General features: G+C 51.2%; 2 protein-coding genes across 2 annotated transcripts; one reads left to right on the plus strand and one right to left on the minus strand.

The window, feature by feature from the left end:
- The first annotated feature begins 2,769 nt into the window (after positions 1–2,769).
- On the plus strand, positions 2,770–26,321 carry TRIM54 (tripartite motif containing 54). The gene is made up of 9 exons (XM_075536062.1): positions 2,770–2,937; positions 20,838–21,010; positions 21,428–21,599; positions 23,233–23,328; positions 25,208–25,441; positions 25,603–25,625; positions 25,734–25,858; positions 25,939–26,031; positions 26,311–26,321. Exons 1-9 carry the CDS (start codon positions 2,770–2,772, stop codon positions 26,319–26,321), a joined length of 1,095 nt encoding a protein of 364 aa, XP_075392177.1.
- A 447-nt stretch (positions 26,322–26,768) lies between these two features.
- On the minus strand, positions 26,769–27,373 carry UCN (urocortin). The gene has a single exon (XM_075535836.1). The coding sequence runs from the start codon at positions 27,283–27,285 to the stop codon at positions 26,920–26,922; it is 366 nt and encodes a 121-aa protein (XP_075391951.1). The 5' UTR covers positions 27,286–27,373; the 3' UTR covers positions 26,769–26,919.
- Between the last annotated feature and the right edge of the window lie 79 nt (positions 27,374–27,452).

Genomic DNA, 27,452 nt, shown 5'->3' on the forward strand with positions numbered 1-27,452 from the left:
GTTAAATCTGTGGGTTGACTGACATTCGCACACATTGCCACCTAGTGATGCTAGTGAGTAACTGCAGGGTCATGGCGGCTTCTCCTCCGAACTCTCAAACCCACTGAAATCTCGTTGATACTTACTCATGGCAACCCTATAGGACAGAGTAGAGCTTACACATCCCCACCCCTCTTTGAATTTTGGAGACCTTAGCTCTTTACAGGAGCAGACCTTTCGGAGACCTTAGATCTTTACAGCTTCATTCCCCACCCCCTGCTTCCCTGGCAGTGCCACCTCGGATCCTGATAGGTCAGGGTAGAACTGCCCCTGTGGGTGTCTGAGGCTGTAGATCTTTCCCAGAGCAGAAAGCCTCCCCATTTCTCCTATGGGGCGGCAGACAGTTCGCCTGGCTTTTAGCAGCCCAACACATGAAACCCACTGTGTAACCCACGATGCTACCAGGGCCCCTGGATGGTCTCACAGCAGACTAAAATAGGGTTACTAAGTGTGATATCGTTGCTCATTTGGTTTCTTTTTGTCTAAATGTTGTCTCAGCCACCACAAGTAATTTTGGAAGAGAGGAAGACTCTGACAGCAGATAGAGCGGAAGGTACGAGAAGGGAAAGGCAGCAACAACGAAAGGATGAGAGGACCGTTGCCTCACTTCATAGAAGGGATGACGGGAAGGTTGTCCGCAGTAGTACGGACAACTAGTGGCAACATTCTTATTCATAAGGCGCTTTCCATCCAGAGTGTCTGTCTCTTGTGGTTGGTAAGATGCTGGCATCTTCTACCCAGTGAGGGTGCCTGTCTGCCCGGTCTGCTGCGAGAGAGGAGCAAATAGCCTTGTTCTGACTTGGAACCTGATTTGACCCCTCTTAGAAGAACCCCAACTCCAGAAGCTCCCATACTGTCCAGCCCTGGGACAACATCACCTCTGCTCCCGACACAGCCGATCGGCTACTCTTCCCTTTAGCTCCAGCCCCAGTTTCAGTATGTCAGAGAGCGGCCCTCCCACTCTGCCCTTAGGAGGTGTCAGGCGATGGTGAGGAGGACTTCGCCCTCGGCTAACATCCGAGGCTAGTAGAGTCCTTTGTGATGCCTCTGCCAACACCCTGACGACCAGGCAAGGTGGACCCCGTGTATGCAGCTGCCAAGGTCTCAGTGGGCCCTCCTTTCTTTATAGCGCTGGACCAGAGCTCCTCATGTCAGCCTCAGCCTGCAGGTGCTACACCTTCTGGCCCTGGTCTGATGTTCTGGTGTCCATGCCCCTGGCACTGCCAGCCCCATTCCATTCCACTGCGGGGAAGCTCAGACGTGCAAGTGTGTTTGAGGTTCAGGAGCGGTCATCTCTCCTTTGGTTTCTTCCCAGACGGCCGCTGCCAGCACAACAGCCATTCACCGGGGTCCTGAGGATTGATGGGAGTTCCCAGTGCCCGTCTGCTTCCACCATTTGCACTGCATGCTGGGTAGGCTGATCGCCCCGGATGAGACACGTCATAGGGAAGGCCTTTACTGACCCTTTCCACACACATGCCGCCTCTTTCTGCCTGCTGGGAATTCCTGCCACGCCATTTAGTCCCCATCCACCCAGGGCCAGAGCTTAGTACTCCTCAAACTCCTCTCCCCTGGTGGAGAGAAGGGCTAAGAACTATCAGTAAATAAAGAGCCTTTGTCTACTTCCAGTGCTTATGTTGGGATGGGAGTAAGGGGACACATTATGCCTGCGATAGAGCTGGAAAAACAACCGGTAGGAGAAAACGCTGGGACCAGCCTAGCTTGTGGGAGAGAGTCCAGAACAACTGTGGGGCTGGGACAGGCGCTTCCCGGAGCCCTGTGATCACCTCGTCAGTGCGCTAAAAATTTCCCTGGAGCCTGATTCCCTTGGTACCAAAATAGGTCCCTGGCATTCAGGCCCTTCCTGTCCAGCTCAGCTTCCCGGTTAAAGGGTCTCAACAGTTCCAGGGGCACACTTGCAGACCACAATCTTACCCTTTCACCAGAATGTTCTTGTGAGGCAGTTCCAGGCCCCAGCACAGCCCCCACCTCTACCCTTTGGCGCTTCCTTTCCCAGGACAAGGACAGAAAGGAGCCAGCAGTGTGACACAAGGGCACTGTGTCCTTCCAGCCTCCAATGGCCCTGGTCTGAATCACAGGGTCTCGAGGAGGGTGGCCAGGGACATGGGCTCAGCCTATGAAGGAGGAGGCAACGGTCACTGACTGACCATCGGTAGGTCCGGTCCCCCTCCCCAGGCTGATTGAGAATCCGGAAGCCAAGGAGAGACGCTGCCTTCGCTGCTGCCCCACCGTTCCCCATCCACAGTAAGCTGCTCCAGGGAGTCACCCCTTCCTGAGTGAGTCAGGGTCACTCATTCAGTGACAGCTGGGGCTCACCTTACATGAGCTAAATCGGGACTTGGAGTGACTTGCCTCCCCACCCCCACGTTAAAATTAATCTCTCTGGAACCAGGGACACACAGTGCTGCCCCGAGGAGCGAGCCAGGGAGAGTGGCTTGGGGAACAAAAGGAGATGTTCCCCAGGGACAGAGCAGGCAGCAAGAGATAGAGCTAAGTGCGCCTGGCTGGGCACAGAGGTGAGAGTTGAGCGGACCGACAACGTGTTGTGTCGTGTCAGGGGACAGCGATCAAAGGCAATTTGTTAGAGGAAAGGACAGGAGGGCGACACCACTGCAGAGCTATTTCAAGAGGGAGCCCCAGAAGGCAGCCTGAAGGTCTAAAGTCCAGCAAGGAAGGGCCCAGCGGCTGTGAGGCACAGCCACTGAGGGGATGAACTTCACCGTGGGCTTCAAGCCGCTGCTAGGGGATGCACACAGCATGGACAACCTGGAGAAGCAGCTCATCTGCCCCATCTGCCTGGAGATGTTCTCCAAGCCCGTGGTGATCCTGCCCTGCCAGCACAACCTGTGCCGCAAGTGCGCCAACGACGTCTTCCAGGTGGGCAGGTGGACTGGGGAGTGGGGGCGGGGGGGGCGGACCTGTCTGAGTCGAGGCTCCAGGAGGTGACAGTGACTTGCTTTCTGGGGGGTGGGGGTGACTGAAGAGCAGGTCTCCGAGTGAGCTTGAGTAAGTAGCTGCTCTGTGAAGGGCAGTCGCTTAGGAAGGTGGCGGGGGGGGGGGGGGGGTGTCCCTCAGATGCAGAGAGCAAGAGGGGCACTCAGGAGAAACGATCAATGATGAAACACTTTATGGGGACATCCTGTGTGGACAGGTCCATGGCGACTGAGAAACTGTGGGCGTTGAAGGCAAAACACCATGCCCCTCCCTGAGGGCGGGCAGTGTTAGAAGTGGGGGGGAGGGTTGTTCTACCACCACCCCCTACAATCACAGTGGTGGCCCACTCCCGAGGATCCAAGAAAGAGGCCTCCTGGCTAACAGTATCAAGGCCACTGGGAAAAGAGAAGGGGAAAGGCCGTCAGAGCATCGCTCATCAACTCCACGGCTCTCATGAGCCACCGGTGTCCAGAACAAAAGCAGCGTCCACCGGAATGGGCTAGAATTAGGCTTTCTGTCTCATCTTGCCCCTGCACCGCTCTGTAGGCACTGCCATCAGGGTGGGTTCCCCCTCCCCCCCCCACCCCAGGACACAGGGAACGGCCCCAGTGGGCTTCCTAGACGGTCAGTCGGTCAGTCGTGTTGTGACTGGAACACCGTGCAGGAGCAGAAGCCTTGGCTCTTGCCGCTGCTGGAGCTGCTGAGCTCCCCACCTCCACCCCTGTCGAGCCAAGCCAGGCTCCCAGTGACCCCACAGCCCCTGGGAGCTCCTTTCGGGGAGGGTGACACTTTACAGGGGTTGAGGTCCTGGAGGCACTCGGAAGCTGCCACAGGGAACAAAGATCGCAGCGAATGCGGGAGAAAGCCCTGGATAGCTTGCCAGTGAAATCCACCCTCCGAGAAACAAAAGAAAAGGCAAACTGTGTCTGCGTGGCAGCCATCAGGAATGTTAGGAGCGCGCTCTTCATCTGCAGGATCATGAGCGGATGTGTGGAACAGAGGAGGTTGAACTTCACCAGGAAAAGGCTTCCCGGTCAAGGTCTTCGGAGTAGTGATTTGGAGGGAAAGGAAGGCTAGCTGCGAGGGGACCGTCCCCGGGCTGGGTCCTTGCCTGTCAGCTGTCCACCTGCTTCCCTAACCGGTCAGCGTGCTGCTGTCTCTTCTACCACCGCCGAGGCAGGGCCCATGTCCATTCCCGGTGCCTCCAGGGCGTCCAAATCTGCCAGCCCTCGGCTCCCGAGTACCTCAACGCTCCTCCCAGGCATCAGGTCGTAGAAGCGAGGCTGCTCCGTCCACTGTCCCGGTTTCCCCCTTGGTCTGAGTAAGTCTGAGCATTCTTTAGGCCAAGGCGCCCAGGAGAAAGGGGTCAGTTCTCATGCATGTTCACAGAAACATCCTCTCTGTCCCTCGTTAGAACCCGAAATCTGCGAAAGCAAAGAGAACTCTGGAAGGCTTGAAAAATGTGCCCTGAACAATGTGGGCAGAACCGCAAAGCGCCAGTCCCACCACACCGGTGTGTTCTGCAGAGGGACTAGGCTAGGGCCGCCCGCACATGAAGGCTAGATGCTTGTCCCCGTTGGTCTTCTGTACCCAGACAAGTTGTTCCGCTTCCATGACTACAGAGACCCGGGTGGCTTGGGTTTGGGTCAAACGCGGTATAGACGATGTGGAGCTAAGGTGATGTCAAGGCCTTCGGAGGGCTCGTGGGGTCCGGAGCAGTGTCTTTGCTCCTTCGGACTGGGCCCTCGAGGAGAGCGCACTTCCTCGCTGCTTGATTTAGCAAGGCCTGGTGGGAGGCTGACCCAGTTCTGCAGCCACCCTCTCGGCACCACCCCCCTCCAAAAGATGAACATATTTCGTGTTTTCACACGGTTGCCTCCACATTTTGACAACCCGACACGATCAGCTCGTCTGTTTTCTGAGCGTGGGGATAAGAATAGGATTTTGGGTTCCTCTGCCTTCAAACTACAGGAAGAATTTCCTGAGAGCAGTGCCTAGAAAGTTAACAAGGCCCACGATTATAAAACGATCCTGATATATTTTTACAGAGCAAAATACACATTCCCATGTCCCCCGCCCCCCAACACTACAGACACTTATATATGAAAAGTTAAGATTGCCCAAGTGGGTCTCAGCCTTCCTCACGCCGAGACGCTTTCAGACAGGTCCTCATGTGGTGGGGACCCCCCAACTATAACATTATATTCGTTGCACTTCATTACTGTCATTTTGCGACTGTTCACTGAATCGGGCGACCCCTGTGAAAGGGTCTTGCCACCCCCAAAGGGGTCAAGACCTGCAGGTTGAGAACCACTGCTCTAGCCCTCCCCTCCCCACCTAGAAGCCATGTTTCCCAGCATTCTTAATGACAACACCCCTCCCCAATCATCTGTGGATGGTTTCATGTTTGGACTTAGGAAGTGTGCGTGCATATTTTAAAACAAATAAGCGCTTACTAGATCCATTGTCTTGTGGTTGGCTTGGTTCACGTGCGTGCTCTCCGCGATGGTCCCACCAGGACACGTCCAGACTGGAGTCTCCTTTTTAAATGGCTCCGCCCTTGTCAGCTGTTGGGGACTGCAGTCTGGGGTAAGCAGGGCCCTCAAACCTGGCCTAGGGTGTTGTTGTTTGCGCTAAACACAGCTACAGTGGACTTAGGCTCTAGAGATCCCTGTAATGGACAAACAGGAATTTTGGAGGCATTGTGGTTTTATAAGCTCAAGGAGCCAGGAAACCAAAGTTGAAAAGCTACATCCATTCCCTAGAAAATGCTGCCCATTCCTGAGGGGTCCGGAGGTCCTGAGGGGTCCGGAGGAAATCACCGGGAACCCTTCCTCTCCTCCCAACCGTGTGGCTATTGCCTTTCACGTGGTGTCCCTGCCCCGCTGCCCAACACACCCGTCCGCACACAGTGGCCTTCGTAATTCAATGAGTTTTCTTTAGCGCCACAATACAGGGCACTTTCTCTGAATTTAGACAAAATGAGACACCACGCGAACCCCCTCCAGCGTCTCCCTCCCTCCGTCCCCACTCTGCACCCACTCAGCTGCCCGGAATTCTGACTTGGAGGAAAGCTGTCGGTGTGGGAATCTGACACAAGCAGCGCCCTGCGGCGTGTTTCCGTATTTGTAAACTCTGCTCACTCCTCAGCTACTTGAATGCAAACCATCAGGCTATTTTTACCCCTGCCTCCACTTCTGTGTGGGCATTTGTTGATGAGCTGCCGCCTGGGGTAAGTGAACAGACAGCCCGAGGCCTTGTGAGTGGGTTGCCCGGCAACAGTTTTTCTAGGGGGGGTCTGTTTAGGGAGGGGCCCACAGAGGTAGGGACAGCAAGAAAGGGCTCTCTTCTCTAGGAATGGGCAGTCTTGGAAGGAGCTGGCCTCCCTCTGACTCCACCCCAAGTCCCTGTCCTTTATCAGTTCACTGTGAAGAGCCATTGTCACCAGACCCAGGACTGCCAGTGGAACGCCTACACAGCCTGCTTCTTAGACCGCGTCACACACTGCCAAGGGTGCCAGGACCTCCCCAGCCCAACCGTGGGCAGGTCTCCTTGATAAGAAATGGGGTCACCGAAACCTTGGCAATTGTGTTAACTTTGTGACAAATTAGGGACCTCATTTCCTCTTTCTTTAGGGAAGAAGGTTGGTTTGGTGGGGAGCAAAACACCTGCTTGGAGATTTACCATTTAGACTCGAGTCCCAGTTTCTTGGCCAAATTACCACCTGAGCTAAAGCAGGCTCCTTACCTCTTGTTCAAGCCTGTTTACACGTCTCTCCACTATTAACCGGTTAAACGGAGGCCGTTTAATCTGATCTTTAATATCCTTGTGATTTCAACATCCGAGCCCACAAGTTGAAGAATTACTATTGTGTGCCCTTGATGCTTTTGAAGAGGACTGGCTGGTTATTTAAGGAGCCGAGGTGGCACGGGGGTTCAGGCAATCCACTGCTAATTGACCCCACCAGCTGCTCCACAGGAGAAAGATTTATCTTTATACTTCGGAAGGACTGACAGCCTCAGAAACCCTGGGGGGCATCGTGTACTCTGTCCTACAAGGCTTGCTATGAATCCATGTGGTGACGGTGGGCTTGACTTCCGGTTGCCATGGGTTAAGAGATTTCGTTGGGTTACAGGGGTCTGACTAGATTGCTCATTAATCTGCCCGTCAGCAGTGGGACTGGCCTTATGAATTCTCTTGTACCAGAACCTCTGTTAACTTCTGTCAGCCAGAGCTAGGCCTGCACTCAACATTCCTTCCACCCACCGTTCAGCCTCTACTGACACCTGGATTCTCCTGTGGCTCTTGGTCATCTCTCCACGTTTCGGGTCTTTCCCCACCATTGCCCACGGACTCCTCAGTGTGCTTTGAATACCTGTATGACCCACCATTCAGTACTGGCCAGGTCATTGGGCTAGACAAGATGGTTTCCCACAACCCCTGTCTCCTGGGCCAGGGTCCCAAATGAGCATCTTCCTGGAAACCAGGGAGGAGGGAAAACCCGTCTGAGGTAAGGAGGGGTTTGAGAGAGTAGGCTCACAGGGCATCCTTCTACACGGAGTACTTGTAGTAGATGCCATGAAACATTACAAAGGGAAATGATACGGCCTAAACGAGGGGGGCCTCATGGCCTGTGTGCCACACAGAAACCCTGGGCGCCACCTAGGATGAAATCTGTATCCCCTTCCATTTGATAACTCACTGGAGTATCCACTTCCATTTGATAACTCACGGGAATATCCCCTTCCATTTGATAACTCACAGGAATATCCCCTTCCATTTGATAACTCACTGGAGTATCCCCTTCCATTTGATAACTCACTGGAAAGAAAGAGCGACTAGTTCATGCCCTGTGGGTCTGTTTGCTTGGCCTTTTTTTTTTTTAATCTTCTAATCATTTTATTGGGGGCTCTTACAGCTCTTATCACAAGTCACATTTGTACCTAAGTTGCCATCATCATTTTCAAAACATTTGCTTTCTACTTGAGCCCTTGGTATCAACTCATTTTCCCCCTTTGCCCCTTCCTCATGAACCCTTGATAGTTTATAAATTATTACAGTATTTATAGAGGTCTAAATACAGGCATGTACATATGTAAATATATTTTATATACCAACAGGGAAATATATGTACATATATTTATATGTTAGGTAATAAGGTAGTAGACAGACATTGGGCCTCTACTCAATTACACCTTCAATGCAAAAACACTTTGTTCTAATAACCCAGCATTCTGTGATGCTCACCTTCCTGACACAATCGCTGAAGACAAAATGGGTGCACAAGCAAATGTGAAGAAAGTTGATGATGCCTGGTTATCAAAAGATAGAGCATCTGGGGTCTTAAAGATTTGAAGATAAACAAGTGGCCATCTAGCTGAGAAGCAACAAAGTCCACATGGAAGAAGCACACCAGCCTGTGTGGTCATGAGGTGTCAACGGGATCAGGTATCAGACATCAAAGACCCAGAAAAAAAAAATCATATCAATGTGAATAAGGGAGAGTGTGGAGTGGAGACCCAAAGCCCATCTGTAGACAATTGGACATCCCCTTACAGAAAGGTCACAAGGAAGAGAGGAGCCAGTCAGGGTGCAGTACAGCACCGTTGAAACATACAACTTTCCTCTAGTTATTTTTTTTTTGTATTGGGGGCTTGTACAACTCTTATCACAATCCCTAATCCATCCATTGTGTCAAGCACATTTGTACATTTGTTGCTATCATCATTCTCAAAACATTTGCTTTCTGCTTGAGTCATTGGTATCAGCTCCTCAATTTTCCCCTCCCTCCCCACTCCCCATCCCTTATGAACCCTTGATAATTTATAAATTATTATCATTTTGTCATATCTTACACTGTTCAACGTCTCCCTTCACCCACTTTTCTGTTGTCCATTCCCCAGGGAGGAGGTTAGATGTAGATCCTTGTAATCGGTTCCCACCCTCCCAGTATTGCCACTCTCAGCACTGGTCCTGAAGGGATCACTGTCCTGGATTCCCTCTGTTTCCAGTTCCTATTTGTACAAGTGTACATCCTCTAGCCAGATTTGTAAGGTAGAATTGGAATCATGATGGTGGGAAGGAAGCATTTAGGAACTAGAGGAAAGTTGTATATTTCATCATTGCTACACTGCATCCTGACTGGCTTGTCTCCTCCCTGGGACCCTTCTGTAAGGGGATGTTCAGTTGCCTACAGATAGGTCTTGGGTCCCCAATCTGCACTTCCCATCTTTCATAATGATTTAATTTTTTTTGTTCTTTGATGCCTGATACCTGATCCCTTCAACGTCTGTGATCACACAGGCTGGTGTGCTTCTTCCATGTGGGCTTTAATGCTTCTCAGTTAGATGGCTGCTTGTTTACCTTCAAGCTTTTAAGACCCCAGACTCTATATGTCTTGATAGCGGGGCACCATCAGCTTTCTTCACCGCTTTTGCTAATGCACACATTTGTCTTCAGCTATCAATCATATTGGGGAGGTGAGCACACAATGGTATGATTTTTTGATGCCTGATAAACTCATGATCACACAGGCTGGTGTGCTTCTTCCATATGGACTTTGTTGCTTCTGAGCTAGATGGCCACTTGTTTACCTTCAAGTCTTTAAGACCCCAGATGCTATATCTTTTGGTAGCCGGGCACCATCAGTTTTCTTCACCACATTTGCTATTGCATCCACTTTGTCTTCAACAATTGCGTCGGGAAGGTGAGCATCATGGAATGCCAGTTTAATAGAACAAAGTGTTCTTGTATTGAGTGAGTACTTGAGTGGAGGTCCAATTTCCATCTGTTACCTTAATAATAAACCTATAAATATATGCACATAGATCTATTTCCCCATCATCATATATAAATATATTTACATATGTACATGCCTTTATTTAGACCTCTCTAAATGCCCATTGCCTCCGAGTTCTTTCCTCTATTTCCTTTTACTTTCCTCTTGTCCCACTATCATGCTCAGTCTTCATTAGAGTTTCAGTAATTCCTCTTGGTTACATTACCCTTCATCATGCCCTACCAGGCTTCCTACACCCTCCTCACCACCGATTGGATCACTTGTTCCCCTGTCACTGGGTTTGTTAACTACGCTTCCTTTCCCCCCCCTCTCCCTCTCCCTTGTCCCCCTCCCCCCTCGAAACCATCAGTGCCATTGTTTTCTCCTCCAGACTGTTCTTCCAGCCTATCTTATTTAGACAGACCTGCGGAGATAATAACATGCACAAAAACAAGACAGCAAAACACAACAACAAAAAGCCAATGACAAAACAACAACAAAGAAAAGCCTGTAGCTAGTTCAAGGGCTGTTTGTTGGCTTCTAGGAGTATTTTCAGGTCTAGTCTGATGGGGTGTCAAGCCCTGGCCCAAAGTCTATTTTTGGTATTCCCTGGGGACTTCATTGCTCTGTTCCCCTTGCTATTCTGTTGCACGCCTTTGGTGTTTTGCCTCGGTGTGGTGGGATCAAATTGGGCGCAATTCCCACACTGTTTTTCCAGTGTTGTCCCCTGTAGGACTATGGGTCAGTGAGGGATGTCGAGTCTCATAGTGGGGCTGGGTATATGGTCTTTTCTGTGCATTGGCTGCTCTGAGCGGGAATATCGTCCTCAAGGCTTGGTAGGCGAGGATGTGCTCCACTCTCTCTGCCTCCCCCTTCATTTGCCCCTGTGTGCTCTGATCAGATATGTTCCTCTCCCTGAGCTGCAGCTTCAGTGCTGTCCTCTGAAATAAATTCTTCTGGGGGGAGGGGCAGGTGTCCATGTAGTTGAGATTGGGGCTGGCCCCTCCTCTAGTTCTTTAATGCTTCCTCCCCACTACTATCATGACCCCAGTTCTACCTTACAAATCTGGCTAGACAGAGCATGTATGTATCCTGGTACAGATAAGAGCTCCCAACACAGAGAATCCAGGACATATAAACCCCTCAGGACCAATAAGGGGATTAGTGATACCAGGAGAGTAAGGGTAAGGTGAGGGGAGAAACAGGGAACCGATCACAATGATCTATATAACCCCTCTCTGAGGGATGGACAACAGAAAAGTGGGTGAAGGGGGACAGCAGTCAGTGTAAGACATGTAAAAAAATTTTTTTAAGGCCTAGATTAGGGGTTGTTAATCTTTTGTGTTTGCAGAGCGTTTTATCATTTCTGTGGCGCCTTCACATGCCTGGCTCCATTTGAGTTAGATGCAGTCGATGTTATCTCCATTTTGCCAGGGCGAGAGAACACAGGAAACTGCACAGTCACACAAACAAAGCGACGTAGCAGGGACAGAAATCCAATTGCTCTGTCTCCTAGACTGATGGAATTTCTCCTACACCTTATGTTACTGGCACATGAAAATTCCCTTTATGGGGCTCTCTCTCTGTATCAATAGAAAACTGAAGGACAGAACCCAAACCTTTATGTGTATAATAGAGCCAACCAACTAGTTGAAACAGAACTTGAAACAGAAAGAAAAGCAGAAGCAGGAGACAGGCGTCTGCTAATCGGAGGTTAGCCCAGGTATAGATGGCCGTCAGTCAGCTCTGGAGATGAACCAAGGAGGTTACCATCGACACTTGAGGATATAAAATCCCATTTGTGATGAGACCACTGAGGGACTCGGGAGACCAAATCAGGACAAGGAGAAAGTTCTTTTGTGTGCATGGACCCCTTTGTCAGCTTGTGATACTCATAACCAACCCAACCAGACCCATCAAGTCCATGGCTGCTCAGTGCCACCTAATCGGACAGGGTAGAACTGCCCCTGGGTGGTCTGAGACTGTAACTCTTTATGAGAGTAGAAAGCTTCCTTGTTCTCCCTTGGAGTGGCTGGTGGTTTTGGACCACTGATCTGTGGTGAGCAACTCAATGCATAGCAGGGCTCCTATAGACTCCTGCTAAGAAAAGTGTTTTTAAATGCGTGAAATATACATAGGAGTATAAAGGAAGCTGATTCATTAAAATACAGCATGAATTCTCAGTGGGGGTGATATAGCCCCCAAAGGGCAAAAATTGGTTCTCAGGGGAGGGTAGAGAAAACAATCTCACTATCTTTATATATCAAGTAGCAACAGACATATCTAGTGTGTCCACGGTATTAAAATTTAATGGGGGTGGTTTTGGGGAAATCAGCTAAACAGCCTCCTGGATAGGGCAGCAATAAAAGGAAGAAAAAAGATGGAAAAACAATGAACTACTACTATCAAAATTATTCGAACCTGTTTGATAGAGTACCGTATGTGTTTCTTGATTAACATAGGCAATCATGAGATCCAGCAGTAGGTCAATTCACCAATTTAGAGGATGTGATTTTTTTTTTGAGATGTCAAAGTCACCAAACCAGAAAACCAGACTCACTGCCATGAAGTTAATGCCAACTCACAGCCCCCCTATAGGATGTAGAACTGCCCCTGTGGGTTTCCAAGACAGTCACTCTTGATGGGAGTAGAAAGACCCATCTTTCTCTGTGGAGCAGCTAGTGGTTTCAAACTGTCCACCTTGCGGGTAGCAGTCCAACATGTAACTGCTACACACCATTGAGGCTCCTTTACACACTCATTCAAAACGCTCCCTGCCATCAAGTCAGTGCTGACTCATAGCAACCCCTATGGGTTTCCAAGACTGTAACTGTTTACAGAGTAGAAAGCCCAGTCTTTCTCCCGAGGAGCTGCTGTTGGTTTCAAACTGCTGACCATGCGGCTCGTAGCCCAATGTGTAATGCACTACACTACCAGGACTGTGAAAACTAGTGTGGTTTGTGGCCTACAGTCATATTTGGAAGAAATGCTCAATTTCTGCTAGAGATTCATAAAAATGAAGATGTGATATGTCTTCCTCTTCAGGCTCACAGAGATCCTGACTTTGGGCCGTGGAGCCGTGGCGGCTGTGGCCCCAAGATAAGTGCCCCTATGTCAGAGGCACCGCACCTCCCAGTCCTTCCTTCCCCACACCTCCTGACCTGAGCAGCTGGCCGCTGGGTCCTCTGGCACCGCTAGTCCCTCCAGGATTGCCACCTCTATCGGAGGGCACCCCGTGACTGCCATTGACTATTAGAGTTACTTCCCAGCTACTCTCTGCCTTTAGCCTCCCCCCCCATCCAAACCAGGTCTATTTCCTAAACGTACACTGTTCTTTTGACCTCCAAGTTTAGTAACCTTGCCTACCAAAGGGAAGTTTAGAGCTTTACCAGGGAATTCAGAGTATTCCGTAATAAGACCCAACTTTCTAGCCGTCCGCACCCTGCCATGTCTCACCTTCAGAAACCATTTCCTACCTGCTATCGTCTGCTACCTGTCACGTGTCTTCAAAATCCAGCCAAACCAAACTCACTGCCCTCCAGTCGATGCCAGCTCACAGTGACCGCGCAGGCAGGGTGTAGCGGCCCCTGTGAGCGTCCGAGACTCTCCATCGTTGACAGGAGGAGAAAGGCCCGTCTGGTGGTTTGGGGCTTGCCTCCCTTGAGGATATTGCAGCCCAACGCATAACCTCCGCGCTACCAGGGCCCCCTGCTCATCCTCACCACGGCCTCTGAAATCGCTCCTCTTGAGGCCCAATTCCAGTTCTTCCAAGCACCTCTTCAGCTGGATGGCTTTCCCTGTATTGCGGCCCTCTAGCGCCCTCGTTCCACTCATGTCAGGATTGAGCACTGCATTAAAAGATGGTTTTTAAAAAGGGTTAAGAAATCGCCCATTAAAAAAAAAGAAAATTGTATACAATTTAATTTTATACAGTAATTCATAGTCTATATATGGAAATGGGAGAAATATCGATGAGTACAAAGAAGAAAATGTAAGACTCACGTGTGAGTCCCAAAATCCACAACAAATTTGGGATCCTATCACCTATATAGAATTTGCATCCAGTTTTTCCCCTCTCGAATCACAACACGAGTTCTTCTTATGTTGGGAACTCTTTGTTAAAGGTGATTGCCTATTCCACTGCACCCCAATTTTTTCATTAATTTTTTATTTCTTTTAAGTCAATTAATGTATTGGTTATTAATTTATTAAGTAACAATGTGATTATTTCTTCTATTAAATACCCAGGCTGTTTACAATATAAAGAAACTGTTTTTATTGCTTCTTTTTATGCCAAAAATAATGCAGATCTATAAATTCAAACATCAAGGATAAATATATGGTGGAACATAAAAAAGTATCATCATCCCCTCCCTGAGGGACAAGTATTGTGGAGAGGTTAGGAGTTCAAGGTCACCCAAAGGTAGCTCCAAAGAAAGACCAGGCAATCCCCTTTCCTTGAAAACCTTGTGGAGCTCTGCCTACACTGACCCTCGTGGGTTACCATGACTTGGGGTTGACTTGACTACAATCGGGTCTTGGAGGACAGAGGTTGTTGTCCTTGCTCTTAGTATTTCTTCTCTGTGTGTCTTGCCCCAAGTAGGCTCTGTAAACCTGTTTCATGAACTTACTATTTAAATTTAATAAATAAAAATGAAATGTGAGGAATCCACTCTCTGGGGTTATCTCAGGGGAAAGGGGGGTTTTAGGAATGGGTTGTATCAGACAGGGAGAGGGCACTTCAAGGACATCAAGGCAGAGGTGCAAAGGCCGCTCACAGAGTTGGTGGTCTTTCTGGTGTGGAAAACAAGGTTGCTATAAAACCTTCCACACCTTGCCCCCATCTGACCTAGAGTTTCAATGCCTAGCATCGGTGTGTCTACCGCATCTAAGGAAGCGCTGAGCTAGCCTGCAGGTTGCACAGTGAGGGCCTCCAAACCACCTGGAACCCATTTTATTACTGGTCAAATTCAGAGCAGGTGCCGAAGGGCACGTGTATAGATTGGTCAGAGCTGAACAAAGGCAGTGGGCTAGGAAGTCGGGTAGAAGCAACTGCAGATGGACGGGGTGCCCTGGACATGAAGAGGAAAGTCACCCAAGTCACAGTTTGGGCAGGGATGGTGGAATTGGGCTATAGAAGCAGGAAGGGACTATGGGAACAGAGCATGAGAAGTTTCAGGGGGCAGAACAAACATATGTTCCTTAGAGGCAAGGCGAGATTTCATTTCACGTCCTCAGGACATGTTGTCAGGGGAAACCAGGCCCTGGAGGACATCATGCTTGGTAAAGTGGTCATGGTTGTTAGATGTCATCGATGTCATCGAGTCTGCTCCAACCCATAGCAACCTCTTGTACCGCAGAGGGAAACCTGGCCCAGCCTTGGGTCATGCTCATGAGTTTTCCTCTGTTTGAGCACATTGTCACAGCCATTGTGTCAACCCATCTTGTCAAGGGCCTTTCTCCTTTTCACTGACCCTCTCCTGTGCTGAGCATGATGTCCTTCTCCAGGGACTGGTCTCTCCTGAGGACATGTCTAAGTCTCCCCATCGTTCCCTCTAAGGAGCATTCTGGCTGTACTTCTTCCAAGATGCATTTCTTGGTTCTTTTGCCCGTCCACGGTACTTTGAATATTCTTTGACAGCGCCAGAATCATAGGCATTGATTCTTCTTCGGTTTTCCTTATCCAATGTCTGACTTTCACATGTGTGTGAGGCTATTAAAACTACCATGGTCTAGGTCAGGTGCACTGGTGCCCCTCAGTCCACAAAGTAACATCCTGGTTCTTCAATACTTTAAAGAGGTCTTGTGTAACGGATTTACCTAATGCAAAGGATCGTTGATCTCTTGACTGCTGCTTCCAGAGCATTGAGAGTGGATACAAGCAAGATGAAATCCTTAACAATTTCAATTGTTTACTCCACTTATCATCCTATTACCTAATGATCCAGAGATGAGGATGTTAGTCTTCTTTACATTGACCTGTACTCCATACTGAAGGTTGCCAACCTTGACCTTCACCAGCAAGAGCTTCAAGAGCTCCTCACTTGCAGGAAGCAAGGTTGTGTTATCTGCATATCACAGGTGGTTAAGGAGCCTTCCTCCCATCCTGGTGCCATATTCTTCCCCATATAATGCAGTTGCTCTGGTGATTTTGCTCATGGTAAAGCGGAGGGGCAGCAGAAAAGAGGCAGGCCCTTGACAAGATGGACTGACACAGCGGCTTCAACGATGGACTTAAACATGGAAACAATGATGAGGCTGGTGCAGGGCTGGGGAGCATTTGGGTCTGTTGTCCACAAGGTCGCTGTGAGCTGGAACCAACGCCACGCCACCTGACAACACCAGTTCCTATCAGACTACCGCCACCTCCTGGTGTCTCCAAATGTGGGCACTCCAACCTCATTTGAAGATCTCCATGTCAGGATGCCCACTTCCTCACTAGGACCTTTCCAATAGCTGGGCAACATTAGAAGCTAGAACATTCTTACACTTGCAGAATGTCCTCCTTTCTTTTCCCCTGTGGCAGCCTGTTAGCTCTTTGAAGGCGGCAAGACATTCACCTGGGGACTCCTCGAGGAGAATCGTAGCAAACTTTCAGCCTCCCTAGGCAAGCCCTCCTGAGAATGGCTATCGGCAGTGAGAATGGAATTCATTTTCTTCCCACTTGGCTGGTCATCTTCTGCGAGAACACTTATCAATCCAATGGTGGACTCTTCCCCGCCTCCTTTCTATATCTTTCGTCTTTTTCTGGATTACTTTGATCTCCGTTTCTTTTTCAATATAGATTCTACTTCTTGCTGCTTCAAACGTGGATCTTGTTTCTGCCTTGTCGTGGCGTGGCTTGATTTACTTCCTCACTCTTGCAGCTGCCTTCCCCGTTCCCGCTGTCGATCGCGTACAGGCATCCGGCCTGGTATCATGCTGTGGCCTTCCGTAGAGACGGCGTTTTTGCAGAAATGGAAACTGTTGTGGCAGCCTGCGCCAAACAAGTCTATTGGCGCCTTTTCCCCCCCAACAGTGGGTGCTCATTTCATGTCTCCTTGTCACATTTTGGTAATTTTCACAGCATTTCAAAGAATTTTCATAATGCCACTGCACACTCAGTAGACGACAGCATCATTTAAGTATTATGCTTATGTGCACCGGGAAATCAGAAAATTCCTGAGACTCGCTGTGTCGCAATATTCACTTTCTCTGTCTCCCAGGGATGCCTGTTTGTCGCTTCTCGAATCAGAAAGATTATGTTTTCTTCGTGTCTTTAAAAGGGACTGCACTCTTTTCTCAGGGAGCAGTTCTGCCAGCGAGTATTCTTCCTCTAACCTTTGGGTGCTCTGCTGGCTTGTTCCTTCCCAAGGATCTTGGCTGTGTCTCCTGTGGTCTCCCTTCTGCTGATCGTTCATCTTTGAATCCAAGACTCACTGCCATCAAGTTGATGCCAATTCATAGTGACTCTACCGGGCAGGGGGGAGCTGCCCCGGTGGGTTTTGAGGCTGTAAATCTTTCCTGGAGCAGGAGCATCATCCTTCTCCTGGGAAGAAACAGGTGAGTTCGAACTGCTGACCTTGTGGTTAGCAGACAAACAGAGAACTCCCTGTGGCACTAGGCCCCCTTCATCTTTGAGTAGGGTCGTCTGAGAGGCACTGTCAGGAGAAATATGACACTGCCCTCCCCCTTTAGAGATTGACAGTCTTGGAAGCCCCCTATCGAGGTTGCCAGGAGTGAGAACAGCTTCGATGGCAATGGGAATCCAGAGACTGGAAGTGAACACGTGCTGTTGGGGGGCAGTGGGGAGAATGGTTCTGAAGAACTTGCTCAACCCGGGGTTGCCACAAACCCTGTGTCTGTGAAAAAGCCAATCGGCGGGTGCAATAAGACCAGGCCTGCCTCTGCAGTGGCTATTCTGGACTCAGCCAGCCTGAGTGGAGACATCAGCTCCACTGCCTGCTGATTGATGACCTTGGGCAATCTCTAGCCCTTCCCCTGGGCAGGGTTTTCGCGATCTTTGAAATGGGGCTAATGATGCGCTTTCTTCACAGGGTTGGTGTGAGGGCACAGTGGACTAACACGCATCAAGGGCCCAGTACAAAGCCTGGCACCAAGGGCTACTAGGTGTCAGCTTTCGTCACTGCCTTTCTTGGTGTCCAGCTTGATGCGCATGCCCCCCCCCCCATCTTGACAAGAAGCTGTGGAGGATTCAATTCAGTAACGTCTGCCAAGTCCAGCACCTTCCGGCCCCATAGCGTCAAGGGAGTCAGCCCTCAGAGCAGGCCCTGGATGTTAAGTAATGAATGAGCATCCCAACTGCACCCTAGGAAGGAAAGGGGTGGTGAAGGATGGAGCTGGGGGAGAGAGGCTACCCCGGAGGTGTCCTTGCTCTGGGCTACAGCCTTCAACTGTATGTCCCCCACCCCCGCCCCCGCCCCCACCCCACCAGTTGTTGAGTGCCATGTGTGTCGAGGTCTGCCATCAGTAAATCAGAGGTAAGGAGCCTGCAGGTGCAGAGTTTGCCCGGTGTCTCCTTACACACATGGATTCTAGACTCAACGATATTGGTGCGATCCTCTGAGCTAGCTACCGAGAAGAACGGTCACAAACGTGGCCTGGGAGAATCCCCAAGGAATCCATTCCATCCTTGCAATGAGCTAATGGGCTACCTCGCTCTGAGTCCCAAGACAAGCACTAACCACTCCCCCCAAGACAGGCTGCCTGCTGCACGTGCTGCCTCGCCTGTGTCACGGAGTGGCTCCAACGACACTCTGGACTTGGAAACCTGTGTGCAGGTCCTTCTAGACTGGCCTGCAAGAGCATGAGGTGCCTTGCTGGGGGTCTATTATGGGAACTACTCAGAAGCTGGTATTAACACAGGCCCCCTGGGGCTCCCCCCACCCCAGCTCCAGCGGGGTACTTGTAAACAGATATGGCAAGACCAAAGCAGGGGCAGGCCCAGGTGTGGAGATGGAGCAGATAAGTGACCCCCACCCCTTTCTAGCTGCAGCTCCAAGTTCAAAGCCATCAAGTCAATGCCCACTCATTGCAGCCCTGTAGGACAGGGCAGAACTGCCCCTGTGGGTTTCTGAGACTGCAACTTCTTTAAGGGAGTAGAAAGCCTTTCTTTGTTCTGGGAGCAGTGGATAGTTTCAAACTGCTGACCTAGCAGTTCGCTCTAGCCTCTCCTCCCATCGGGGGTTGAAAGGGGCAAACTATTCTTAGGCAGTTGGCTGGAAAGCCTGTTCTTCCAGAGCAGCCTAACCCTGGAGGAATGGGTGCTTCTGGCCTCTGAAAGGTTTCTTCACACCATGACCCCAACATCACATCCCCCACGGTCCCCCCAACTCTCTCCTTCTTTCACTTGATGGTTCTCAGAATTCTCCCATCTCAGGGTCATAGGCAGGGAATGTTAGGGACCTCACTTCGTACAAGGCTCTAGAGCAGCGGTTCTCAACCTATGGGTTACCATCCCCTTGGGGGTCGAATGACCCTTTCACAGGGGCCTCCCAATTCATAATAGTAGCAAAATGACAGTGATGAAGTAGCAATGAAAATAATTTTATGACTGGGGGTTCACCACAACATGAGGGACTGGATTGAAAGGTCGTGGCCTTAGGAAGGTTGACAATCACTGCTCTAGATCATTTACAAGGGGATGTCCCCAACATTCTCCCATTGGCTCTTCTCCCCAATAAACCTGTGTGGAAAATTCTCCTTTATAGATGGAGGGACAGGGACTACACCAATGACTGCCTCGGCCTCCTCCCTGGTCCACACGCCCTCTTACTCCACTCTTCACCATGACCAAAGTGGCTTTTCTAAAACAGCCACCTTGTCCCAGCTTTCTCCTCACGGATTAAAGCTCACAAATGGCTTTCCGTTGCCCTGAGAGTAGAGTTCGGGCTTCTTAAAGAGCAGTGCCCATCCTGCCACAGGTGCTGGGTCTCACCTGGAACCTCCACTCTGCTGTTTACAAGCCCCACTTCCCCGCGCAGCCGCTGGACACGGAGAGCCACAGCCCGCCTCCGGCTTTTGCAACTACTGTTCCTTTGGCCAGAAGCATTCTTTCCTCTTTCCTTCAGCCTTTTTCCTGGCCCACCTGTAAATATCCTTCAACCATTAGCACAGAGGTACCTGATGCGGAAAAGCTCCCCTCATCCCTGAGTCACCAAGCAAGGTGCCCAGCCAATCCCACCTCTTTCCCAGCACCCTCGCTGGCCTCCTGGTTGACAGCCAATCCTCTCCGAGCCCACCACCTTCTAATGGAGACACACTCTTCTCCGCTTCACGATCTGGCATCTGCCGGGAGAGCTGCCGTCTTCTTAAAGAAGCCCTGCTTGTGGGTGGTGGGCAGGTGGCCCACGCAGGGTTCATCTTATCACCTTGCTCCCTGGGCCTCCGACACTGACCCACATTGCCAGTGTCTGGCCCAAGTTGGGCCAGTCAGTGTATTCTCAGAACTTTTCTTTCTTTTTTTTCTTTCTCAGAACTTTTCAAATGTTTCTCATTAGCTGAGAGAAACCACCCCATCTTCAGAATGGGGAAAGATGAAGCTGGAGGAATGTAGGCTGGGGGCTGGCCAGGCTCCTCAGAACCCCCTGTCCACAGCTCCGAGCTGGACCATTTGAGGGCCCTGGCGAAGGCTCGGCCTGCTCTAGGCTCTCTGGTGTAGAGGAAGTGGGGCAGAGCACCAGATATGAAAATCATAATAATCTATTATTTGTCAACAGGGTGGGAGGGGAGGGGAGGGAGAGGGAAAGAGAGGAGCTCAAGGGCTCAAGTAGAAAGACAATGTTTTGAAAATGATGCTGGCAACATATGCACAAATGTGCTTGATGCCATTGAGGTATGGATTGTGATAAGAGCTGTAAGAGCCCCCAATAAAATGATTCATTCAAAAGAAAATGATAAAAGAGACAAGAGCTCGATGGTCATCCACCCCGAGTTTCTCTCAGAGGATGAGCCAGCCATGGGAAAGAGCTGGTGCAGCCCCTGCCTCTTTATCCTCCCGCTCTTGAGCCCCGTGCCTCTTCCCAGGTGCCTCACGCCTCGCTGTGCCCATTCTCTCATGCGGCAGGCCTCCAACCCTCTGTGGCAATCCCGCGGCTCCACCACTGTGTCTTCAGGAGGGCGTTTCCGCTGCCCGTCTTGCAGGCATGAGGTTGTCCTCGACCGGCACGGAGTCTACGGCCTGCAGCGAAACCTGCTGGTGGAGAACATCATCGACATTTACAAGCAGGAGTCGTCCAGGTGAGCTTGCAGGGCTCTTGCCTCTCGAAAGACCAGGGCCTGAGCCGGCCACAGTCAGGGAAGCCATCAAGGCCACAAGGGAGAAATGGAAACCACCAGTCTTTAGGACAGAGTGAGAAAGACTTGGCCCAGAGAGGGCGTAAGACCCAGCTCAGGCCACCTCTCCGGCCACCTTTGCTCCCGGGGAGGGACTGAGAGTCCACAGGCAAGCCCTTGCCCACCCTCTATGATTTCCTTCTGGAATATAGACCGTCCTGGATCCATGCCCCCTCTAATTGTTCCTCAAACTGAAAGCACTCTGGAAGGCACCCATCTGCCCAGTCTCAGAGCAGTGGAGGTGGGCGGAGGCCAAAGAGGAGATGTTCATGGAGTCCTGCCCTCTTGGATTCCCCTTCCCCCCTCCCCTGTCCTCTCTAGGCCACTGAACTCCAAGGCTGAGCAGCACCTCATGTGTGAGGAACATGAAGAAGAGAAGATCAATATCTACTGCCTGAGCTGTGAAGTGCCTACCTGCTCTCTCTGCAAGGTCTTTGGTGCCCACAAGGACTGTGAGGTGGCCCCACTTCCCACCATTTACAAACGCCAGAAGGTATCAGGGAGGGAGGGAACAGACATCTGGAGGGAGGGTTCAGAACACAGGGTCTCAGGCTTCAGTCTCACTCCATGGGGTTTGAAGTCCAGTAAATCGGGCTAAAGCCTCTGCTCTATCCGTCGCTCTGCGTGTGGCCTTGGGTAAACATCTTGTCTTCTCCGCTTCTCCGACATTTGTTTTCCTCATTTAGTAAACGGGGAGGGGGGTGGAATGACAAACTTCAGAGAAGTGTTAGGAGGATCAAGTTAGGTGAGAGAATGACAGCACCTAGAGCTTCAGTGTGGCGGTGCTCTCACAGACCTCTCACTACGACAAAGCCAGAGGATGCATCAAACAATGTTAAGGATGATAGGGGTAACAGCATAAAGGAAATGCCCAGATTTGAGGGCTGGTAGAAAGGAGGTGGTAGTGAGCTGCAGATAGAACCCTGCGTGGCAGGTAGAGGAACGGCGGCTTACAGGGTGGGGGACCTGCATCTAAGGGTCACAAGACTAGAATGGATTTCCAGGAGCTAACGTGGCTGGTTGCGTCACCTGGCTTTTGACAGACACCAACTACGAGTTATCTCTGGAGGGAACCACCCTCAAATTCGGCCCTCGGGTTTTCCACAGAGTAAGAGAAACAAGATATTAGCTCATGATTGAAGATACAAAAAGAAGGTTCTCCGTGCGTAAAGTCAGAAGCAAGAATTAGTGCCCCCAGGAATTCAGATATTGGAGCTAGTAAGAAGTAGCAAAATCCCTGGGTATAAAATGCCCTTCAAAAGAAGAAATTTAAAAATATGCACACAAGCAAAAATGACTCAAAACTGATGTGCCAACTTGACAAAGAACCAAACAGAGCTTTTAGAAGTACAAACATAATTATTGAAATTAAGCACTCAAAGGAGGACTAAAGTGACAAAATTAATGAACAGGAACCGAGGGCTGAAAAAAATTACCCAGAATGCAACACTGAGAAATGAGAAAGTTAAAAATGAGAAGGTCTAACATATGTCTAACTGAAGTCTCAGAAAGAGAGAAATAAGGAGATGGAGAAGAGATACTGATATTCAAACAGAGACTCGCTAAGACATTTTATGAAATCTAGAAACTCTAAAAATTGATAGGAGATATAAATTGGTTGAAAGAATTGATCAAAAACATCAATGTATAGATAAAAAACATAGCTGTGTCTGGCTTAGAGTAGATGTTTGGAGAACATCTATTTCTTCCTTATTTGGTAATAGAGAGCTTTTCTCTCCATCGCCTTCTAGAATTCTTAGGAAGTGCTTCCACACTTCTTTAGTGCTTCCATGTCCGCTTACTTCCTGCCATGAGTCAATGTTGACTCAAAGTAACCCTGTAGGACAGGGTGAACTGCCCCCTTTGGAGTTTCTGCAATTGTAACCCCCATCTTCCTCTTGTGGAGTGGCTGGTGGTTTTGAACTGCCGAACTTGTAGATTGCAGCCCCATGGGTACTCTCTACACCACGAGGGCTCTTCCTCCATGTCCCCTAGATCTGCCCTGAAGAGGATCTGATGGAGTGGTGAAGGGTGGGAGTCCTCTCCTGGGTGGCCTTGACTCGGGCTGGAGGGTTACAGCTCGAGGCCAGGCCCTCCAGCCCTAAGTGCTGGCCTGTGTGTGGCAGAGTGAGCTCAGCGATGGCATCGCAATGTTGGTGGCAGGCAACGACCGTGTGCAAGCAGTGATCACACAGATGGAGGAGGTGTGCCAGACCATAGAGGTGAGCATCTGCCCTAAGGGGGGAGGGCGTGGCCACTGGTTGACCTGGAAACCCAGAGCTCCCAAGAGAACTGTGCTTCCCTAACCTCATCTAACCCCCACTGGCTAGAGAGTTTCTGGGTGCCTTAGAAATGTACCACCGCCCAAGTAAAGGGATGTCCTTAGCCCCGGCATCTAGATGTGAACCCCAACTCACTAGCACTATGACTTTAGTATAGTTACTAAACTTTTCTGTGATTTCGTGTTGTGGGCTTTTACTATATAAAACAGCGATAGTGATAACGCTGTTGTCTCTTCCTCATTGGTTATTGATGAGACTGCTTAGTGAAGCGACTTTTGAAAAGAGTGTTGCAATCAGCTAACTTGACCTCATGGACATTCCGGCTATTCTACCCAACATAATAAGCATTATTTTCCAGCATACATAGAATTTTCCAGAATAGACCAAAAGCAAACCTCAATAAATTTTAACACATCAAAATACTATGAAGTATATTTTCAGATCACATGCTATAAAATTAGAAATATGCAATAGGAAGATCAAGGGAAAAACAAAAATGGAAATTGAAAAACACCCTGTTTAGAAATTACTGGGGGGGAGGGGGGGAGGGGAAAAAAAAAGAAATTACTGGGTAATAAAAGAAAATTTTTTTTAATGAAATAAGAAAACTCTCTGAGTCAAATGAGAATGAAAACACAATTTACGAAAACCTTAGGGACACAGCAAAAGCAGTGCTCAGGGGACAATGTATAGTGAGAAATGCATATGTCATAAAAGAACCAGAATTAACACCCTAGTCAGAGACTCCAACAATTAGCAAAAAAAAAATTAAAAAATCACCAGAAGAAACACTGGCGACTAGAAGAAAGAAAATTGGAAAAATGACTCAGAGAGTAGTGATGAATTTATCTACGTTAAACTTCCTGAACATGCTTGTTGGCTGTACTGTGCGTATATAGGAAAATGTCTTTGTTCTTAGGCAATAATTAAGTATTTAGGAACATAATATCTAGAACTTACAACTGGTTCAGGAAAAAGCTACACAAATAAGGTGGATTCTCATGGGAAAATTGAGACGTTGGCCACGGAGGCGCAGGAGGAGATAAAGCTCAATCAGGAATGAGAAGTATAGTGAGGCTTAAGGCGAGGGAAAACTCCGGGACAAGTTGTCCCTGAGGTGGTGGGAGATACACAGGGCTCGAGCTAAGGAAGTATACACTGACAGAAAGAAGGGAGATTTGTATTGCTTGCAGCTGCAGGGCCTTGAGTCAGGATGCTACCCGACCTGTGGGAAGTCATCTTGTTGTTTGCAAACCTGCTCTCTGGAGGGCTGTGAAAGGGGCTCTCCAAACCTGCCTGGAGAGACAGCTCTGTGGAGTGTTGGGGCAGGAGTTTCATAGTTCATTAGGTCATCCATCCTCCTGAGAGGCTGGGAATGGGGGCTTTGAGGTTTCATTTCCTGAGGAGTGCGGGGGTCGGGGGGGGGCAGCCCGGTTCGGACCGGGTCCAAACAAAAATGCAGTTAAAAGAATTTTCTACGAACGTTTCCCCCCCCCCCCCCCCCCCGCTCCCATGAACCTTTTGAAGGCTGCAGATGTGGTAAACCGTGAACGACTGGCTAGTAACTTTTACATGGGAGGTCTTCTAACTTTTCCCTAAGGTTGAGATGAATTTGAGAGAAAGTTTTTAAAAATTGTTTTTCGATATTGTTATGAAATCAGCAACCCCTGGTTGGAATCCCGGCTCCACCACCAATGTGGTCTGATCTAGGTTTTCGGTGACTTCCACTAAGTGGGGAGCTGAACAGTCAAGGAAGGGTCCCCCCTTTTCTGTGGGCTCTCAACCACATCTACCTTAACCCTTGCTCTCCCTGGTCCAGGACAACAGTCGGCGGCAGAAGCAGTTGCTAAACCAGAGGTTTGAGACCCTGTGCGCGGTTCTGGAGGAGCGCAAGGGCGAGCTGCTGCAGGCGCTGGCCCGGGAGCAGGAGGAGAAGCTGCAGCGCGTGCGCGGCCTCATCCGCCAGTACGGAGACCACCTGGAGTCGTCCTCCAAGCTGGTGGAGTCGGCCATCCAGTCCATGGAGGAGCCGCAGATGGCGCTCTACCTCCAGGTGGGCCCTGGGGCGGGCACTTGGAGACCAAGTCTCTGGTCTTGTTTCTCATCCCCGACCTGCCCCAGGACCGCGGGCAGAGCCTGTAGTGGGGACCCCCCTTCCTAGCCCGCAGGTGCGTGCGGGGCTCACCCTTCTTCCCCTCCCTCTCGCCCCTGCAGCAGGCCAAGGAGCTGATCAATAAGTGAGTAGGTGGCGCGGGGAGGGTAAGAAAGGGGACTGGAAGTGGGCGGGGAGGGGGCGGGATCCTGGGTGCTCGGGGACGTCTCGCCGAGCCCCCGCGCCGCCGCAGGGTGGGGACGATGTCCAAGGTGGAGCTGGCCGGCCGGCCGGAGCCGGGCTACGAGAGCATGGAGCAGTTTTCCGTGAGCGTGGAGCACGTGGCCGAGATGCTGAGGACCATCGACTTCCGGCCCGGTGAGCCGGTGGGGCACGGGGCACGGGGCACGCCCGCGCGGGGACCCCAGTTCTAGCGGGCGGGCTCTCCCTCGGCGCAGGCGCTTCGGGAGAGGACGAGGACGACGAGGTGTTGTTGGACGGCGACGGCGGCTGCGCGGCGCCGGAGGAAGAGCGGCCGGACGCGGCAGACGGTGAGTGTGGCCGAGGGGCACGGGGGCGGGGCCTGGAGACGCTCGCTCCGGCGGGCACGCGCCCCGCGGCACCCCCCATTTCTTTAGTGCCCCCCATCCCCAAACCGGAATGGGGTGCCTCCAGCACCCACGCAAAAGTGCAGCTTACTCCGCTCACCCTAACTTTGGGGCTCTGGGCTATCACAGTGGATAACCACGTGGCTGGGGAGGGGGTACTCTGGGGCTCGGTTGCCGGCTGCCTCTGGACCACCTCCCACCGGGCTGCTTCTCCCTGCCAAGGCCTGCACTGACCCAAGGAGCCCGCACGCCCGGACCGGGACTTGCTGGGTTGGCCACCGTGGAGCTTTGCAGAGACCACCGCGCCACGCCACACAGCTTGGTACCCCGCCCCGAAAGGGGGTTCAGTAAATAACTTCCACCTCCCAGCACTGCGTCTTCATTCACTGCCCCCTCTACGCGACCGCCTTCCCGACCCGAGCTTCTCTCAACCTGGGATCCATGGGGGCCCTAGAGGCATAAACCCTTATTGGGCATTCTTTGAGGGCTAGCGCGGACTTGGGGGCCCAGAGCCCGGGAGAGGGTCTAGGTGGTGCACTCTTGCTGGGGATTCCGAGTGCCTGGAAGGACTGGGGACAGAGGGGGCCACGGGAACCTGGCTAAAAGCCGCCTGCAGCATCAGTGCCCGGTTCCCACCCTGCCGTGGTCCCCCGCCCCCACAAGACAGAACCCAAAGGCTCTTTAGTGTCTTTATTAAAAAACAGTAACCGGAGTGACCTAGGTATTCCGGGGCCACTCGATCCCCGCGGGACCCGGTCAGTTCAAGTGGCACACCTCCCAGCCCTGGGGCGAGGAAGGAGGTAAAGGTTCTCGAGACCCGGATCGGAACGGTCACTTGCCCACCGAGTCGAATAGGATGCGGTTCTGCTCGGCGCGCTCCCGCTGACTCTGAGTCCGCGCCAGCTCCAGCAGGGTCCGCAGCAGGTGAAAAGTGAGGTCAATGGACAGCGGAGGGTCGTCCCTTCGGGGCCGCTCTTCTTTGGCCCGAGGTCCCCATCTGCCCGGCCCACCGCTCCGCGGAAAGCGCTCCGCCAGCAGCAAGAGCAGCGCGCCGGCCCCACCGCTCTGGCCCGGGCTCCAGTGCAGACTCGCTTCCCGGACCCCGGCCGCCTCCCGGCTCCAGCGGCTGCTCCCGGGCTGCAGCCGTGCCAGGAGCAGCAGCGCCACCAGCAGCGCCGCGCGTCCCGCCAGCCTCATGGTGCCGCTGGCCCTGGACACACAGGGACAGCTCAGGGTGGCCGCCTCAGGGGGCTCCACTCGCCTTCCGCGCCCCAGTGGGCGCCCCCGCTGCTGCCCAGGGCCCACCACCTTCCCTCCAGCCCTCTCCACAGCCCTGGCCTGTCCCACCCACCCATCCTCCCTCC

Source organism: Tenrec ecaudatus, chromosome 17 (genome assembly GCF_050624435.1).
Source record: "Tenrec ecaudatus isolate mTenEca1 chromosome 17, mTenEca1.hap1, whole genome shotgun sequence".
Taxonomy (NCBI): domain Eukaryota; kingdom Metazoa; phylum Chordata; class Mammalia; order Afrosoricida; family Tenrecidae; genus Tenrec; species Tenrec ecaudatus.

Bases quoted from the DNA above. Each gene is read 5' to 3' on its own strand.
- TRIM54 (XM_075536062.1), top strand. From the start codon at position 2,770: ATGAACTTCACCGTGGGCTTCAAGCCGCTGCTAGGGGATGCACACAGC. The intron at 2,938-20,837 runs GTGGGCAGGTGG...CTCATGCGGCAG, and splicing joins GCGCCAACGACGTCTTCCAG to GCCTCCAACCCTCTGTGGCA. The intron at 21,600-23,232 runs GTATCAGGGAGG...TGTGTGTGGCAG, and splicing joins CCATTTACAAACGCCAGAAG to AGTGAGCTCAGCGATGGCAT.
- UCN (XM_075535836.1), bottom strand. From the start codon at position 27,285: ATGAGGCTGGCGGGACGCGCGGCGCTGCTGGTGGCGCTGCTGCTCCTG.